The 21,099-nt window shown below is 41.1% G+C and overlaps 1 protein-coding gene across 1 annotated transcript in view; it reads left to right on the top strand.

Moving 5' to 3' along the window:
- nptnb (neuroplastin b) overlaps positions 1–21,099 on the top strand; it is a 130,660-nt gene that overhangs the window by 78,240 nt on the left and 31,321 nt on the right. The window contains 1 exon segment of the mRNA XM_060923326.1: positions 2,581–2,854. Within this exon segment, the coding sequence (XP_060779309.1) occupies positions 2,581–2,854 (274 nt within the window).

The raw sequence follows: 21,099 nt of genomic DNA, 5'->3' as shown, positions 1-21,099 counted from the left end.
CAGATACTGTAATACAGTGTTTCAGTAGTTTCATCATGATCAACTACAGAAACCAGAGTAAAATACAAAAGATTTATGTACAGGTCCTTCAATAGCAACAAAATTAATACTGTATTTACTTCCTGAACTGTGTACCAGTCTAATACCGGACTTGGTCAATCCTGAAAGATGCCCATCCATACAACGTTTAATTAAACTGAACATGCTGAAGTTACTTAGATAATTTGTTGTATGGAGCTGACTTTGCTTTTTCCAGCGTCCTTCTGTTGTACGACTCTTCACTTCACACCTGACGACACTAGTTTGAGAGAGAAATCGAAAGTTTCAGTTCTGGAACACGACCGATGAAGAAGACTACGCATCACTGCTGCGCAGATTGGCCAAGAGCATGAATCAGGTCACCTCTCGGCCAATCATAGCGCAGCTAACACAAGGATACGGAAACTCCCGGAATTATCCGAATCGGTGTAAACAATAACGCGTGGAACAGTCCGAACGCTGAAAATACGTTGATTCAACTGATACACAGGCAAAACCAGTTGAAAAACATTTTCAGGTCAACACGTAGCACCGTGACTGCGCTTCAAATCCGTAGCTACTACACCCAAATCGTGTATGTTGGCATCTCTGAACCACGCACCAATGAACTGTCAAAGCAAGTAACAAAAACAGGACTAGAGGCTCACAACACACTGTGTCATGGTATGGAAGGGTTGGAAATTAAACAAGTAGTACACAAAGTCTGTAGGTAAAACAGTACGGCGCGTAAGGTTCACACACACTGTTTCGAGGTTTGGCCAATCAGCATGCAGGAATGCAATCATGTGACTTTCAATCATGGCAGCGCCGGTGGAGTAGACAAGCTTTTCGGCTCGATTCAGAAAATTGGTAGCAGGGGACACTAATGGCCCTTTTCCACTACCCTTTTTCAGCTCACTTCAGCCCGACACGGCTTTCGTTTCGACTACCTCAGAGCAGCACGACTCAGCTCGCTTCAGCCCTGCTTAGCACCCAAAACTCGCACCATTTTGGAGTGGGGCTGAAGCGAGCCAAACCGAGCCGAGTGGGGCTGGGGGCGTGAGGAGACACTCCCCTGTGCACTGATTGGTGAGGAGGAGTGTCCTCACATGCCCACACACGCCCCGCGAGCACGCTGGGATCTGTAAACACCGAAGAATTACGAGAATTTCTGAAGCCTTATGCGCCTCGCCTCATCTATACGCTCTTGCCAGTATCTGTTGGCGTTGTCGGTGACAACAAGCCACAGCACCAAGACCAGCAACACTAACGACTCCATGTTTATTGTTTACTATCCGGGTCGTGAGACTACCGCTTAAAAGGTCACTGATGTCACTGTTTGCGCCGCCTAACGACATCACGTGACGTCCACCCACTTTCGCTAACTCCACCCAATGTGTCCACCCACTTCCAGCCAGCACGGTTCAGCGCGGTTGTAGTCGAAATGCAACTCCAACAGCCCCACTCAGCTCGACTCAGCCCAACTCAGCCGCGTTGGTAGTGGAAAAGCGGCATAATATTGATTTGAGGTTGCTGACGTGTTGATTCAGGAAAATTGTTTTGTGATCAAACGGAGATCGACAGACTGTATGTGGATTGGACCGAGAAAGATTGCGTATCGTGACATGTAGCGACTGTGCAGGACACCAGGTGGTTCAGCCCCACTTGGAGTTCGGATACCCGGAGCTGTGAAAGGAGGACCTTGGATCTAATGGCTTGACATGTAACGTCATTGCCACTCTTCAGAATATGATAATCTTGTGAACTACTTCTGCGTGGAGAACGAATGAGCAGTGGTGCCAAGGGATGGTATCCGGCTGCAATACTTGCTCATCTTGTAGGCTTTGAGAGGGTATTTCCAGAGGGCTCACGATCTGTAAGGGACATGGGTCATCTAAGCCTTGTTGTTCAGTTGACCAACCCCTTATTAGGTTGATGCTTGAGGGACTAATATGTTCCCTTTTACCTCCATGGACATAAAATTTCTCTCAAAGTAGCATTGTTCTGTGCGTAGCTTCACCAAGTCATCTCCATCCTCAACGTGAGACCAGTAGTAGACATTTGCACAGCAGCCTCGTACCTGTAGGCTTCCCCTCAGACTTTCACGTGATTTTGACCACTTGGACATTGTGACCCTGTCTTTGGCTCCTTGCTACAGGGACAGTGTTGCACGAGGACGTTTTTTTCCCTTTTTATATCCGGATGTTTTTAGCCCGTGTATGGCTCACTCCATTATACTAATTGGATCAGGCAGGCATTAAGCCATTATTCTTCCTCCTCAGCTACAGCTGTGCAGGGTGTGAATATATGCCCCATGTTATCCCAAGCAGCTTCTCTAAAAGGGAATTTTAGGTTCTGCGTAGAACCACTGTTCCCTGAAGTATAGATCTAGGCTGACCTGCACGCCAGTCACAGCTTCGTGATGGCTAAACTAAAAGTTGACGAAGGGTTTGCGTCTTCAGCAAGACGCGTAAAAAGAACGGTATCCATGGTATACCCCTCCTTTAGGGGATGTATGCATAACCAAATGTCTTCCTGAAGCACAATTCTTTCACGTTGTAGGACATTGACAACAGTACTGGACGCTTCTTCATCACGAGCAAAGACAATTACACAGAACTGAACGTTATAAACCTTGACATCAGTACAGACCCTGGCGAGTACGTCTGCAGCGCCTCAAACGTCATTGGGACTAAGGAATCGACGTCTATCCTGCGAGTGCGTAGTCACCTGGCCCCACTCTGGCCTTTCCTTGGTGTGCTGGCAGAAATCCTCATCCTGGTGGTCATCATTGTGGTTTACGAGAAACGCAAGAGGCCAGACGAGGTGCAAGACGGTAGGCTATAAACATATTGCTCAAAACTAGTATGTCGTGTAGATCTGGTGCATCTTTAATCCCTTGATGTGATTTTATGATTATATTCCAATGCATGCTGATATAGATGTTTCTGTTTAAAAAAAAAAAATGTTACTTGTGTGGTTCTTGTGTCCATTTACTTCACGAGGAGGATACAGGACCTGGAACTCCTTCAGCCGTGGTGACTTATTACCCAATTAGCTTCCATGTCTACAACTGCCTGAGGATGTCTTATTGGAGTGTTTACAAGTTTTCTATTGATGCATTAACGGAATGCGGTGGCAGTAATGAGTATTTATTGCAGACTTTTTTCTGGTGCTGATTCAGACTCGCAATGCTTTGGGAGCCTGTTTAATCATGAAAAGTACTTAAATGCTTGAGAGCATTAGTATCAATTTCATCATCGCAGATCTTGGTGAATGCTGTGCATCAACACGACCCTGGCAAGCAAACTTCTATTGTGTATTATCTCGGAGAGGGTTTCATAACTCTGTACGCGCTAATCCCTTTCTAACAGATCAGTGAATACACAAGAAGAACGGGCACAGAAAAATAATCTCCGTAATAAGGACACGGTGTATGATTCAGTGCCTCAGTCATGTGACAGTATCCAAAAGCCAGTAGTCAGGCACAGATGCATGTTAATTTGACCTTTGCAGCTACACGTTAGGGCATCTTTGAACCAGCAGTGGGCTGCAGTTACCCTTTCAATGAGCTGAGTAATATAATAACCGAGATGGCAGATGGTTTATAACCCGTTATTAATAATAATACTAATAAGCTATGGCAGGATTTTAAAACCAGAACGTCAAGGACGTACTAGCTCATCTGGCCTGCCGTCAAAACAACCATGACTCCCAAGACATCAAACAGAATTGAAATGTCACGATGGGAGAGAGAGGACAGACCTCCATGACAAATTGTTTACAACAGGACTAAATTTTGTTCCCTGACTGAAGATCTACCCAAAACATCGATCAGAACTGAATTTGCATGATAAACGAGAGAGGAGATACGATTCTAGGCCCTGTTTACATTATTTTGAATCAGCGGATCATCAGATTAACGTTTTTAAAATGATTCGCGTGCACACAGCAACGCCAATACACTGATACGCTAATCACATGACTAATTAGACGGCACGTCACATGATCCCAGTGCATATCGGGCATGCGCAAGTCACTCACCACTTGCAAGTGGAAGGATGGCAAGCGAACACCTTCTCCAGCAAATAAACACACCTGGCTGTGATGTTCATGTTCTCACTGAGTTTAAGCGCCTGAAGGAGGTTGAAATGTGTAAATAAACCTCAGTGCGGCTCAGCGCTTCCTCCTGCGCTCCAAATCACTCCGCCCTGAACAGCGAGTGCCCTCTGGAGGGTGCGCACTCTGGCCCTGCGTAGCTCACAGAGTGAAGCGCACGAGCAGTGATTCGGGACTGAGCCGCTGTGTGTGTGATCCCAACGCCAGCGAATCAGGAAGGTGGATGTCACAGTGATGTTGTCCAATGACGACGTCAGCTAGAGCTCAGCACAGCGTATCTGCGTATTCTCAATGTTTACACAGCACCGGACCAGACACGAACTGGATTGAATACGTGGGCTCTGGCGGATTCCCGTTTCCCGGCGTTTTAATGTGAACGGACAGTGCATCCGCGAAGAAAACGAGACAGATACGGTCTAATGTAAACTTGGCCCTAGTCAGAAGAAAATGCGTTAAGTTGACCTAATGACTAATTTGTTCGCAAAAAATTGATAATACAATGACTAAGGGTTGTGCAGAAGGACTAGTTCTTTCAAATAAAACAACCAGAACCGAAATCCATTAAGAAGTGAGGGAGGAGATACGGTTTAACTGAAAATAAATTGTTTTTACAACAGAAAAATCAACAAACAAACGACCAAGTTTTGTTCGTCATGCGAAGATCGACCCAAAACATCGATCAGAAATGAGAGATACAATTCCAGTGAGTAACTCGTTAGCAAAAAAATCTGGCAAAACGGCAACCAAGTTTTGTGTGGAGTGATGAGTTCTTTCAAACAAAACAGCGGGAATGGAAATCGGTGGAGAACTGACAGAGGAGATATGATTTAGCTGAACTGTGGATGACGGACGGACGATGGACGCTACGCCAAGCTATTAGTTAATGTAATTTGATGTACATCAAACAAACGATGCATGTGATTTATTAAAGTTTTGATCTTCAGGTACCTCAGATCACTTACATAATCTCATCTCATTATCTCTAGCCGCTTTATCCTGTTCTACAGGGTCGCAGGCAAGCTGGAGCCTATCCCAGCTGACTACGGGCGAAAGGCGGGGTACACCCTGGACAAGTCGCCAGGTCATCACAGGGCTGACACATAGACACAGACAACCATTCACACTCACATTCACACCTACGGTCAATTTAGAGTCACCAGTTAACCTAACCTGCATGTCTTTGGACTGTGAGGGAAACCGGAGCACCCGGAGGAAACCCACGCGGACACAGGGACAACATGCAAACTCCGCACAGAAAGGCCCTCGCCGGCCATGGGGTTCGAACCCGGACCTTCTTGCTGTGAGGCGACAGTGCTAAGGCCATTATTAAAAAATGTTCTGTTTCCGGTCCACCGGCCGGGTGAGTGCCGTTTGTGCGGTTGAATTTTTTTTTTTTTAACGCCGGTTTTTCGACATTTTTTTCGGGTTCGTAAATCTAAAATCGAACTTGACATTTCCGCATTCCCAGGGCTTTCCACTAAGGCTCATACTAGCCAGCCATGACAAATAAGTAGCCAGCCGGGGGGGAGTAAACACAAAATAAACTCCTGTGCACGCAGTTCCCAGGATTAAATGTATTTTCCACAGACCATTTATTTATTCACTTTACTCAAATACAAAGTAAAATGGCAGTAAACCTTCTTTCTTTTCTTGCGTATTGCATCATGAGGCGTTCCTGGCTTGTAAATCTCTTATTTTCGGTGCATGACACATTCACGCAGCTGAGCATGCGCCGAGTGCGCGCGCACACCGCATGTCGGGGCGCGGATGAGTTACTCTCCCTTGATCAACGGTTCAGTTTGACATTATTGTCAGTCCGTTAGATAAACATTTAATTTTATTAAAATCGAAATTAATATTTAGAGCCTGTGGGCTACAAAAATAGTCATTAAAGTAGCCGGCTGGACTTAATCGTGTGGCCGGCGCTTGTGGAAAGCCCTGTCGAATCAGCTCTGCGCATGCGCCGTGCGGCACAAAAAAATGGCAGCCACCATGAAGGAAGGAGATCCGGAGTTTTCAAACATTTGCTTAAGTGTGAAATCGCAAAATGGTATTCTAGCGAACAACAAAATAGTAAAGATTCAGAAAAACAAATCATTCAGTGATCATTTTAATAGTGTAATTTCATCCGAACTAGGCCTAACGGCCGATTTAGAACTACAAAAAGTCCGTGTGTCGGACATTTTAAGTACCTTTGTGAAAGTTTTGCAAATGTTGCAGTCAGCATTTAAAATGCTAACTTAAAGTTTTTGTACAAGTTTCAGTTGATTTAACTGTCATATTTTATTAAATGTGTCTGCTTTTGTAATAAAAAAAGTACTAAAAGAAAAAGCAAACACAGCATTGCGATTTCTTATCCATCCATATATAGTAAAAAAAAAAAATCCCTCCCTCCCGACTGAAATTTTTTTTGCCCACCCGGTGGACAGGAAACGAATTTTTTTTAAGGATGGCCTAACCACTACACCACCGTGCCGCCCCACTTACATAATATACTCTTTAATATTAAATTGTTTGGGTTAGATAAATCCAGTAAGGTTCAAATCCAGAAACTGACACACATTTCAGTGTTTGAATATGTTACAGGTTAAAAAAATTCAAACTAGGTGATTTTGACCTGGGTTAACATTTTTACTCTAGTTCATAATTTCCAACCTCGGTAAAATCTTGGATTCCCTAAGATTTTTAAAAGGAATTTTCCGTCACTTCTTTTGTGTCTTTCTTCCATCAATTTCCTCTCTGTCTACACCTACCGAGTATCTCCTCGTTTATCTACCTATTCCTATTAACTTCATTTTTTTGTACTTAACTAGGATTTGAACTCAGAACCTTCCGATTCTTAACCCAACAGCTTAACCACTAGACCAACAACCAAGTTGTTGGCGTGGCGTGGCGTCTGTCTGTCGTCCACAGTTCAGTTAAATCGTATCTCCTCCGTCAGTTCTCCACGGGTTTCCTTTCCGATTGTTTTGTTTAAAAGAACTAATATCACTCCGCACAAAATTTGATTATTGTTTTGTCAAATTTTTTGCTAACGAGTTACTAATTAGGCCAAATTTTCCAGGCCCCTCACTACAGTTGTATCTCCTCTCTCGTTTCTCATCCGATTTCAGTTCTGACTGATGTTTTGCATCGATCTTCCCGTGAGGAACAAAACTTGGTCGTTTGTTTGTTGATTTTCCTGTTGTAGACAAGTTTGTCTATTTTCAGTTAAACCGTATCTCCTCCCTCAGTTCTCAATTGATTTCAGTTCTGGTTGTTTTATTTGAAAGAACAACCTTCTGCACAACACTTGTTCATGGGTCAGTCTCAGAAACTGGGTACTGTGGCGGTACCCCAATAAATATACTCAGTCAATAAACTATACGGTTTTGAATGGTGATGTTGGTTTTAATTTGAAATAAAATGATGAGAGAAATAATACAGATAAAACTAAATCTTTGATGTGAATATTCAGAATTTGGCAAAAATTCTGCAAATTTGTGGAAAAATGGCGGCTTGATCTGGGACATGATAAATGGTCGACTACATCGCATTCCCTTAAGAAGGCTGTAGCCCACTGAAAAGTCTACAGTTATCACTGATTGTATTTTAAGTTGTAACTTTATACACCTAAGGATCGGTGCGCTCACAGAATAATCATATCCGTAATAAAACATCATGCAAAATATTTGATCACCGTCGTAACTCCATTTTCCGCAAACCCAAAACCAATACGATCGTGTGTTTTGATCTAAACGGAAAGCCTCAGGGTCAAGGTCACTACCTCACCAAAAGTAGTAACTTAAAATCACTACGCCGTATAAAAATTTAGTTATAAATCTGCGATTTTGTTTTTTAAAACGAAAGCTGAAAGTTAGGTACAGAATATATGTTTCTTACAGAATGTGTTACGATGGTAGCTGGTCTTGTATGAATTTCTGAGCTATAAAATGAGTCGTGGTCTATTTTTTACCGTAGCGTGTTATTTGTGTGCGGGGAAAGACACACATTAACAATTTGCACGTGTAGAATGGAATTTTCCACTCCGTTAGAAGTTGATCGTGCTTCTATTTGCGGTCTTTCTGTTACGCGGGTGATCTGTTCGGACGTTATCGCTGAAAAGGTGAGTTGTGACAGGTTTATTTTGTTTTAGTTTTGCAGTATAAGGCAATAGAATGTTTCTTTTTCATCTTGCTTTCACATTTCGTAGTGTTTGCGTATTTTTGGCCAATATTTTGCAACCATGGTCACTTTTGATCGAACTTTTGATAGAATCTACGGGCAATCATTTTGCCCCGCCCCCGCCTCACGCTCCGTCCGGTGCGGTAGTGATGTCCCATTGCTCGCGCGCCGCAGCAGAGACCCGTGCGGCCTTCAGCCGCTACAGTCGCTGTTCTTTTACCACCGCCGTTATTCTCGTCTTTCCGGTGTGTCCTATTTCGCCATATCAAATACCCAAAATGTATCATATTCATATTTAAGTGAATAATCAATTCAGTCATCATAACTTGGCATTTTTAACCCAAGCAATCAAAAAGAGGAAATTTATTCAATATTTTCACTCATCTGTGAAGGAAGGGCTTTAATTCCTCATGATGTAGTTATTTCATATGTCAATCAATTGTACAAAAGCATTTGAATTGTAATTAAAAAAAAAATTTTCCACAGTGGAGGCCAGATAAAGCAAGATGCTATCTTTATTCTTATTAAACATTGAGTGTTAGGCAAATGCAAAAAAAAAAAAGTAAAATTAGAAAATGTATCTTTTGACCATAATGTCCGAAATGAGAGACCAGTTTCTGAGACGGACCCTCATTGTATTGTCAATTTTGCTAACAAATTAGTCATTAGGTCAACTTAACACGTTTTCTTCTGACTAGAATTGTATCTCCGCTCTCATTTATCATCCGATTCCAGTTCTGATTGATGTTTTGGGTAGATCTTCCCTCAGAGAACAAAATTTAGTCCTTTGTTGGGTTTCCCGTTGTAAATAATTTGTCGTGGAGGTCGGTCCTCTCTCACATCGTCACATTTCAGTTCTGTTTGATGTTTTGGTCGTCATGGTTGTTTTGATGGCAGGCCAGATGAGCTACTACAGCCTTGACGTTCTGGTTTGAATTTATTAATGAGTCCAGTCTTAATGATGTAATAAGTAGTTTAAAATACAAAGTCTTCCCAAATCCTAACCCTAAACATCATAAGTCTCACTAATACAAGCAGCAAATTATGAACTGGGTTGAAAAATTCCACCCGACCTACAAGTCTGACCTGGAACAAATACATGGTTAAGGTCAAGAACTGGCTGAAATATCCATCTGACCAAGTCTTAACCTTCTGGCAGAACGAATGAGTTCTACAGAATTAATGATGCCGCCAGTTCATGAGCCACTAACCGCAAATCAGCCCGAATCATCAATGAGCCACAATCCCATTATACACTGGATTTGGGGCTTTTCCTTGGGCCTTTTTACACCAGATATGATAATAGTGTATAAAATTAGATTGTGGTCTTGTCTTCTGCTCCCAGGAAGCTTTCTTTCTCACAATCCTTTCAAATAGAGCGGCGGCTACAATTATCAACACCTTAATGATCTTTTGGCCATTGCAAAAGTAGAAAAGACTTTCAGTACGTAAATTGTGCATGAATAATTACTCAAACTTCCACTTGGAAAAAATGAGTTGATTCCCGATTACTCGGCGTATGAAATCACGTGACACCGTTCCACAGTTATCAACACCCAGATGATTATTTATATATATATATATATATATATATATATATATATATATATATATATATATAAATAAAAGTATGTGGTATTAAGTTAACAAAACAGTTTTTATTTAAATTTTGTTTTACATAGACTTGTATGTAGTACAAAATATATCTTGTATAAATATATCGATGTCGGTGCTTACGTAAATGAGGAAGTAATTCTAGTGTTTGTAAACAAATAAACTGATGTCAGAAAATCTTTTTGTCCCACTTTAAGTATTTTCGTAGATCACATTTTGTTAATCATTCGTTGTTTGTATTAATTTCTAGTTTTGCAGTTTACCAATAAGTCTCAACAGGCAGTTGATATCGTAACCACGTCATTCTTCGAACCAAAATATAAAATGTTGACTGATCTTGTAATATATGGTAGATATTTACAACAAACTGCAAAATGTATATATTTTCTGAATGGAATAGAAAAATCTGAATATTTCAAGCATGTAATTTTTTATTTATATATATATATATATATATATATATATATATATATATACACACACACACACACACACGTACATACATACACAGGTCCTTCTCAAAAAATTAGCATATTGTGATAAAGTTCATTATTTTCCATAATGTAATGATAAAAATTAAACTTTCATATATTTTAGATTCATTGCACACCAACTGAAATATTTCAGGTCTTTTATTGTTTTAATACTGATTATTTTGGCATACAGTTCATGAAAACCCAAAATTCCTATCTCAAAAAATTAGCACATCATGAAAAGGTACTCTAAACGAGCTATTAACCTAATCATCTGAATCAACGACTTAACTCTAAACACCTGCAAAAGATTCCTGAGGCTTTTAAAAACTCCCAGTCTGGTTCATTACTCAAAACCACAATCATGGGTAAGACTGCCGACCTGACTGCTGTCCAGAAGGTCATCATTGACACCCTCAAGCAAGAGGGTAAGACACAGAAAGAAATCTGAGCGAATAGGCTGTTCCCAGAGTGCTGTATCAAGGCACCTCAGTGGGACGTCTGTGGGAAGGAAAAAGTGTGGCAGAAAACGCTGCACAACCAGAAGAGGTGACCGGACCCTGAGGAAGATTGTGGAGAATGGCCGATTCCAGACCTTGGGGGACCTGTGGAAGCAGTGGACTGAGTCTGGAGTAGAAACATCCAGAGCCACCGTGCACAGGCGTGTGCAGGAAATGGGCTACAGAGAAGCAGCACTGGACTGTTGCTCAGTGGTCCAAAGTACTTTTTTCGGATGAAAGCAAATTTTGCATGTCATTCGGAAATCAAGGTGCCAGAGTCTGGAGGAAGACTGGGGAGAAGGAAATGCCAAAATGCCTGAAGTCCAATGTCAAGTACCCACAGTCAGTGATGGTCTGGGGTGCCATGTCAGCTGCTGATGTTGGTCCACTGTGTTTTATCAAAGGCAGGGTCAATGCAGCTAGCTATCAGGAGATTTTGGAGCACTTCATGCTTCCATCTGCTGAAAAGCTTTATGGAGATGAAGATTTCATTTTTCAGCACAACCTGGCACCTGCTCACAGTGCCAAAACCACTGGTAAATGGTTTACTGACCATGGTATTACTGTGCTCAATTGGCCTGCCAACTCTCCTGACCTCAACCCCATAGAGAATCTGTGGGGTATTGTGAAGAGGAAGTTGAGAGACACCAGACCCAACACTGTGGATGAGCTTAAGGCCGCTATCGAAGCATCCTGGGCCTCCATAACACCTCAGCAGTGCCACAGGCTGATCGCCTCCATGCCACGTCGCATTGAAGCAGTCATTTCTGCCAAAGGATTCCCGACCAAGTATTGAGTGCATAACTGAACATAATTATTTGAAGGTTGACTTTTTTTGTATTAAAAACACTTTTTTTTATTGGTCAGATGAAATATGCTAATTTTTTGAGATAGGGATTTTTCGTTTTCCTTTACTTTTTTGCCAAAATCATCAATATTAAAACAATAAAAGGCTTGAACTACTTCAGTTGTGTGTAATGAATCTAAAATATATTAAAGTCTAATGTTTATGAGTACATTACAGAAAATAATGAACTTTATCAAAATATGCTAATTTTTTGAGAAGGACCTGTGTGTGTGTGTGTGTGTATATATATATATATATATATATATATATATATATATATATATATATATATATATATACACACACACACACATATATATACACACTAGGAATTTAATTCTGGTCTAATTCTATTTACTGCACTAGGATTCCAAATACTCTCTATAAACATTCCATTCTGTTATGGATCAGAAAAAAGTATAAAATTACAGCACTTTTATTTATTTTTTAAGTACTTCATCTACTTCAACAATGTTACACAAAGATTGATCCATAATAGTTGTACTGTAAATGTCACTTAATTCCACAGGGTGTCGATAATAGTGATCACTTTGTCCAGCATTAGCGATACGTCACATGACTTCTCAAACGCGCGTTTAGATACAAAATGGCGACTGTCAAATGAAAGGGTAAGAAACAAAATAGGTTTCGACAAGGAGATCATGAAATATCTGTGAATTAGATTGGTAAAAGCATGCCCATGATCTTTCCACCATGCTTACCTGCAATGATAACGTCCGGGTTTTACTCAAATTGCTGATCGTGCTAAAAAACATTCAATCTTGGGTAACGAGCTGTGTCATCAGATGATAAGATCAAAGGGCGAGCAGGGTCTTCGGGTTGATTGATTAACTAATAATAACTGTCGTAACTGAAACCTTTTGTAACATTGTTTTTTATTGGTAAATCTGAAAAGGTGTCGATAATTATGGACCGTCGATAATTGTAGTCACCACTCTAGTTAGTTGGTAAGGGCAGGTATTGAATTTCTGAACATCCCCAAGAATTAACTAACCTGTCCAATTCTGAAACTGTGACCTCTGTCTAAAACTTTGCCTTTCTCACCCTCGTCATCTTAATTGGTAATTTATTTATTTAACCTCCTAGGGCTTAGCGGTCACATGCGTGGACAGCACTTTATGGAAATTCGGAACAAGAATCCACATATGTGGACATACTTTTTCTCTAAAAGTACATCTTATCAAAAGATGATGCTTAGTTTTTATTCTAATCAGGTTCTAATAAGCCCAAATAGCAAAGAGAAATAAAAAATGCATGTTAAAAAAAAACAGCTTGGGCCTTAGGAGGTTAAAGCACCAACGTAAGCATGTTTTGGCATTTAGTATATGAGAACATCCTGCGTTGTTGAAACACAGTAGTTGAACTGATTAAAACAGAGATCACTAAACAATGTGAAAAGTCTCACTTTATACCCGTTTGCAGTTTTGCTATTTCAAGCATCATTTCGGGCTCAGTCACATCACATTAGTCACATCACATGTTCCTGTAACCTAGTATTGCAGCTACTAAGCTTCTGAAACGCAAACGCAATAGTTCTGTAACAGCTGAAACCGTTAAAATGGTTTTGCTGCATTTGCTCTTTAGGAGTAAGTTAAGAACTGATCCTGGGAGGACCTTAATTCTGGTCACTTCTACCTGAAGGATCACGAGTATTACAGGTTATTACAATCGTTTTCACACTTCTCAATAAATACCATGTCCACTTTTTCAAAACTCCTCACACAGTGCGCTTTACAAACATGCACCGGCTAACTTTTGGTGTAAAATGCACTGAAACCACCAAAACACTTTGGACTGAATCCAGAAGTGACTCATGCTGCCATAACTATAGCACAAGCTCTCATAAGACTGATGTCTGGAGCGATGAAAGGCCACACTGTCCCATACAAGCTCAAATACTGGCAAATTCTGCCTCTCTTGCGCCTTTTCCACCAAAGCAGTTCCAGGGCTGGTTCGGGGCCAGTGCTTAGCTTGGAACCGGGTTTTCTGTTTCCACTGACAAAGAACTGGCTCTGGGGCCAGAAAAACTGGTTCCAGGCTAGCACCAAGGCTACGTTCACACTGCAGGCTGAAGTGACTCAAATCCGATCTTTTCGCCCATATGTGACCTGTATCCAATCTTTTATCGACAATATGAACGACACAGATCCGATTTTTTCAAATCCGACCCAGGCCGTTTGGATATGTGGTCCTAATTCCGATCCCTATCCGCTCTTTTCATATGCGACTTCAGTCTGAACCGCCAGGTCGCATTCATCCGACTTACACGTCATCAACAAGCCACAAACGTCACTATTCTGCGCTGAAGTAGGCGGCGGGTCTCTCAAAAAAGTTACAACAACATGGCGCATAATCACTGGCACAGATAGAGGGTGGGACTCGTCCCACCCAGATTTAAATTCACCTCGTTCGATCCCCCCCACTTATAGGGAGGAAAAAACGTCTATGCTGTCTTTCTTTGCATAAGGCAAACCTCACGGAAAAATCAAAAGACTAATTACCATTCGGTTTATTGAGGTGCACAGCAGTGTATACATAGTTGCAACAACTCACATAAAACAAAACAAAGACTGATATTCGGTTGGTTGAGCTGCGCAGACTGCACAGGTTGCGAGCTCGAGCTTGGTTGCTATGGTTACTAACAACAAGTTTGACAGGCATATCGGGGTTGGGGTTGGTTTGCTGGCGGCTTTGTCCCTCCCAGTTCAAAAAACGTATCTGCGCCCCTGCGCATGACATCAATGCGAGGGACGCTTCGGGGTGTGAAGGTTCTGAATCTTCTCAATGGAAGGACGCAGAGGTTAGGGAGCTGATTTCCATTTGGGGGGATGCAGCTATTCAAGCTAGATTGGATGAGTCATACCGCAACCGGGCGGTTTTACTTCCGTAAACACTGGCCATGCTCACTGCATGTGACGTCGTCGTATCCTGCAATGCGCATGCGGAACACTTTTAGGTCGTTTTTCGTTCATACTGAGGATCACATACAAGTCGCATATATTTGTTAATGTGAACGACCTCACAAAAAAATCGGATTTCACAAAAAAATCGGAATTGAGCATTAAGCCTTGCAGTGTGAACGTAGCGCAACTCTCTGCTGGGCCAGAGGAAAGAACTGCTTATGTCAGCGGGGGGGTGTTGTTAAAGTGCCATTCCACCATTGGATGTATTCTTTGGCATAAAATACAATATATTTTATGACAACATGACTAGACAGAGAAATCTTTTAGCTTCAAAATGATATATCAAACATAATTTTTTGACAACGACAAGTATATTAATTTTGCGACCAAAGTCACCTACCCTTTTCATTTCCACGCGGTAGTGAAACGTGATGTCATCGGCAGGTTCCCCTTCTTGTGTACCACGTGTGACGTGGCACAGATTATCAGCAATGGCGGATAGAACGCGATTTCCACTTGTCGATTGCTGTGCCGATATTCACCATCGACCGTCTCCTTTGGGCATCACTTGCTATTTTCCTTCACTTCTTTTCCGAAGCTGACAATCGCGTTCTATCCGCCATTGCTGATAATCTGTGCCACGTCACACGTGACGTGGTACACAAGAAGGGGAACCTGCCAATAACATCACGTTTCACTACCGCGCGGGAATTAAAAGGGTAGGTGACTTTGGTCGCAAAATTAATATACTTGTCGTTGTCAAAAAATTAATGTTTGATATATCATTTTGAAGCTAAAAGATTTCTCTGTCTAGTCATGTTGTCATAAAATATATTGTATTTTATGCCAAAAAAATACATCCAATGGTGGAATGGCACTTTAAGACCAACAACAATAACAAAATCGCGAAAGATCGCCATTTTTAAGCGACGAGAAGCAGCAGCTGTACAAACGCGAAGTCATCCATTATTATTATTGTTGTTGCTGCTGCTTCTTCCGTGTTGTTTTTGCTTCGATATTCGCGCTAAGGTTTATGCAAACGTAGCGACGTAACTGACGTATACAACGACGTAATGACGTGGCTTCCCTTAGCACCGCGAGCTATGGAAAAGCAAACTGGTTCTCAGCTGGCTCGCAAGTTGAACGAGTTGTGAACCAACACCAGCCCTGGCCCCGAACCAGCCCTGGAACTGATTTGGTGGAAAAGGGGTATCTGATGAAAGTCTTTCAGACGGTTAATTAACTACTGCATTGTCCTGTTGAGGTGTAAATATCCCCCCCCCCCTCCCCCTGTGGGAGGACCGCTAATGTCCTGCAGTAGTGAACCAAAGACACTGTGAAATTACAGTACTACTACTACTATATACACACACATCCAGGGTTCTAACTAGACCAAAATATCAGCATACGGTAGTGGCACCAGTCATAACGGCCAGGGATTCGGGGGCCACCTCAGGCCCCTGAAAGCTCATGGGCTCTACATGCTCAGAGATGCATTCTAGTGCATTCCCAGGCCTCCCTGAAAGTCACTCTTTTTTGGTGATATTGACTTTTTGGCCAAAAGTTTCCGTGATTTTGTTTTTGAATGAAGACTTATGATAATTAATAAATCAACCATATTAGTGACCTATTCATGGAATAAGGATAAAACAACCAGTTGATGTTCAAGTGTCCGCTTTATTTTCAGCTTCAGCCATTCAATTAGAATACATGACTATCCAGATCTAACTCATATCATACCTTCCCCAAATGACCGTTACTCCGGTGGTTTCAATGCACCGTGTTGCGTCATAAAAAAATTGCCGGGGACCAGCACGTATTACATCTATGGCATGTAAGTGCCTCTTAACACGGATGGCACTTTACCGCGAACATCGCATAAGGAAGGAGGTAAACCGGACGAGCATGATCAGTGACAATCTCCACACGGAACTACTTGGGCAGCTATGCACTGGGCGTGGACGGAGAATGGAGTATGTCCGAATGTAGAGCATTCGCATGGCGGCGTGCCATCACTGCTGCGTTGGGATAACAAAGGGAAAATTAAACAAAAGACCACGTTTTCAAGATTGGCCAATCTTTTTATTAGTGTCGCAGCAATATTGTGGGCGTAGCGGTAAGGAAACACTGCGTATCGGCCCGATACGCTGAAAAGGCCTAGGTAGAACCCTGATATCAATTAATGCCTTATTGGACAGTACCTGTTGGTTTGCCTGAAAATCCTTACTATTGATGCCACTGTGGATCTAGGCAAGTTTGGTTGAACCCTCAGACCTGCATCCCTCAAGGACAGATCATGATTTACCACATGGTCCATTATTGTGGCTCTAATTTCATCAGAAACGAGAGTTCTAGCTCTTTTCCGTTGACGTCTTCTTTCTCTGCATCTTGCTATATCTATTGTACTCACATACACAACTACATAAGGAAAGCAAATGGCAATCCAAAGATGGCTCCTTTTGTATAAGTGCTAACGGGGGCACAAACTGAAATACCTAGGTAGGTCTTTAGCTGAAACAGCTTATCTATCCACTGACTTGAGTACAAATTTTATGAATTTCACATGTGGAAATATGAACTAGATAGATACTAGGACTAAAGTCACAGTGATTTGTGCTAGCTCTTACAAACCAGGACGTCTGGTCACCGTAATCTACAGATCCGGAATGATAAGAGACAGAGAATGATGCTTAGGGAGGAAAAAAAGCCCGTTTTTTCATGGATCATTCAGATTCGATGATTCAGATCAGCACCAAAAGTCAGAGCAGCTTAATTCAGCCCCAGTGATCCGGATCAGCACCAAAAGTCAGAGCAAATTAATTTGCCCCTGGTGATCCGGATCAGCACTAAAAGTCATAGCAACTTAATTCAGCCCTGGTGATCCAGATCAGCACCAAAAGTCAGAGCAACTTAATTCATCCCCGGTGATTCAGATCAGCAACAAAAATCATAACTTAATTCATCCCTGGTGATCCGGATCAGCACCAAAAGTCAGAGCAACTTACACTACCGTTCAAAAGTTTGGGGTCACCCAAACCATTTTGTGTTTTCCATGAAAAGTCACACTTTTATTTACCACCATAAGTTGTAAAATGAATAGAAAATATAGTCAAGACATTTTTCTGGCCATTTTGAGCATTTAATCGACCCCACAAATGTGATGCTCCAGAAACTCAATCTGCTCAAAGGAAGGTCAGTTTTATAGCTTCTCTAAAGAGCTAAACTGTTTTCAGCTGTGCTAACATGATTGTACAAGGGTTTTCTAATCATCCATTAGCCTTCTGAGGCAATGAGCAAACACATTGTACCATTAGAACACTGGAGTGATAGTTGCTGGAAATGGGCCTCTATACACCTATGGAGATATTGCACCAAAAACCAGACACTTGCAGCTAGAATAGTCATTTACCACATTAGCAATGTATAGAGTGGATTTCTGATTAGTTTAAAGTGATCTTCATTGAATAGAACAGTGCTTTTCTTTCAAAAATAAGGACATTTCAAAGTGACCCCAAACTTTTGAACAGTAGTGTAATTCAGCCCCGGTGATCCGGATCAGCACCAAAAGTCAGAGCAACTTAATTCAGCCCAGAGGTCTTCATGTGAAATTTGGTGATGATTGGTTGAAAATTGAGGAAGAAAGTGTGTCCTAAATATGTTAGGAAAATAATAATAATAATAATAAGAAGAAGAAAGTAGAAAGATCCTGAGAGTAACAATTTGTCCCAGTGCTGCTAGCGCAAATTAAATGTACTGTAAATATCACCACTTTTGTACAGATGGTGACAAGGCTGCAAATATATACGGAATTAACTTTCAGCTCACATCAAACTAATCGGACAGTAATTCATGCTTTTACAGTAATTTCATTTGTTGAAATGCAGCATATTTCCATCTAAAGTAATTTAAATTTTGTCCGCTTTTGAACTGAAAGTTAACCGTTTTGAACAGGGTATCTAAATGTCTGCAAAATGTGTTGTACAGAATGTTGCTGGTGGTGAATACTGACAGAGAAGTATTTATGAATTCTGGAAGAAGCGGTCACTGAATGCACTTTGTATGAAAGCGATGCAAAAGTATTCTCAGTTTAGCTCGCATAGTTTGTGGATATGATGAATGTTTTGAGGCTCTTTCTATGACAAGGGGTTACAAATGCCATATGCCACGTTTGTGGTTGTGTAGCATGAGGGAGAATAAATAGAAATAAAAACCAAATCTGTTAGATAGTATTGATAAAATGAGCAAGGTATCTTGTAGGATTTTTTTTTTTTTTAAATCGTCTTCGTCAAATAATGCGTTGTTTTGGGGACCTGATTTGTGACACAATTGGTGCTGGTATTTCAATCCAATGTCACTTTTAATAAGATATATAAAATTAAAATTGTACTGATGGAAAGGCTTAAACTTGAAGTTCAACACAGGAAAAATATTTTCATTCTAACTCTTCCAAAATCCACGTGAGCGCTGATCAAAAATCGCGTCAAATCCTCTGTCCATCTAAATTACGACCGTTCAGATAGGGTTTAAGAGGCCATTTTTTAAATTAAATAAAATCCAGGCGTATGTGTGTTTTTCAGTAGATATAAATCTGACTGTTAGAGTTTTTTGGCAAAAAATTCTGATAAATGTCTTTTATTTGGATTTAAATGTAACCCTCTGTCCACCTGTTACGTGCGAAATGGGTACCTGCTAATTCCTACTCTGAAGTGTTAAGACTGAGCTTAAGAGGTCATAGGGATCTCCAGACATACTCAGGTCACTGTGCGAGACATCCGGGATGCATGTAATGGTGGCAAGGTCCAACAAAATTTCAACCATGTTAACATGCGTTACGCACCAGTGACCCCTGTAGTTTCAATTCGTAAATGTTTTATGAATAAAGTTATTTTATTTTTTCCTCAGGTTAAATAACAAGGTTTATTTTTTTCGCGGTCCAGTTTCCATCAAATCCTGCGCTCTGATTAGCTGGCGAGCGGGTCCGTATCCTACGATACGGACCCTGGATGTGGACCTCTGGTGACTCGTTCATTCGCAACAACAACAAACATCATAGCAATTTTTGTCAACATTTATTTTCACATTTCTCAGGAGAATAGCGTTAATTTTACAGCATGGATAGCGATAACGACAGTCTTCGCAGCGAAAGCGAGTTTTACTACCCTGAGGAAGAAGAAATAAAAGAAAACATTTCAGGAGAAAGCTAAAAACCGCTAACTGTTGCTAATGCCGAGCAAAAACATGGCTGAATCCTGAATGACTCAGTTTTGTGTAAATAGGGGACGACATAGGCGGCAAAATGTAGTTTTTTTCCTGCCATGGAAGTGCACTTGTATACCGAGGAGGAAGCCATTTGCATTACAGCCGTGAATGAGGATTCAAAATGGCGGCTCGGCTCGGTTTTCCCTTTCGGGCGCTCTCGTTTTCTGTTAGAATTTGGTAAAGAAAAAATATATATATTACCAGCTTAAGGTCGATCCGTATGGTGAAATACCGTGGCCTCAGCTGGTAAATAACATATTTTCATGTGTTATCACAACTCTGGCCCAATAGTTTTTCTGGGTAAAATCTACATGAAATTTTGTTAAAACTGTTAGCCAATTTATGCTTTTTACTTTTTTTTTCTGCATGATATCTGAAATTCTTTTCTTTCTCGATTAAGAGTTCCTATATTATTATTTCCCTATGAGAAATCATGACTATGACCCATTTTTGAGCCAAAAGATTTACAAAAATAGTGTCCAGGTTACACGCGTGACGCCAGATTTTCACAGTTTTGAGTGCGGTCTCCTGCACAGCGCAGTGGGAGGATGTTATCTCCCCCTTCTGATGTATATACCAGGGTACTAAAACTATTAATTATAACCCATATTTAAAGCTCTCCTTGCAGTTTTACATTTTGAGTGGCATGTCACAAAGTTGGAACCCCTCATCATAGGAAGAGCCACAAATATGGTATTGAGACAAGTGTAAGGGAAGAAAAAAAAAACCAATGTCTCGTCTGTATGATTGTTACCAATCATCAAAAGACTGCATCAAAGCCTTATTAGTACTTTACAACTTGTGGCAATCAGACCATCCTATAAAGTGAATTTATGATCTTTTTTTTTTTTTTAACATTACAGTTTGATTTGCAGGGGATAAAAAGAACGAATAAATAAATAACTAGCTGGTTATGTTGACGGAGATTACATTTGTCAGCTCTTGAGGTCACAAATTGCCTTCAGCAAGGCTAAACGAGGCCAGTTGTGCTCCTCTGGCGGACAACAGTGTGACAAATGAGTGTTGCAGAAAAAGGGGGTATAGTGATTTTGCTTCAGATTCAACACGAAAGCATCTTTGTAAATGGTGCTGCAGTGGATTTTAAAAAATTGAAGATTTTTCATTACCAGGCAAATCAAGCCTGCAGTACGGTCCAATAAATAAAGCATGCACCCATGTAA

Source organism: Neoarius graeffei, chromosome 6, assembly GCF_027579695.1.
Source record: "Neoarius graeffei isolate fNeoGra1 chromosome 6, fNeoGra1.pri, whole genome shotgun sequence".
Lineage (NCBI taxonomy): Eukaryota > Metazoa > Chordata > Actinopteri > Siluriformes > Ariidae > Neoarius > Neoarius graeffei.
Note: the sequence above shows the minus strand (reverse complement) of the source record. Positions and strands in the feature narration are given on the sequence as shown.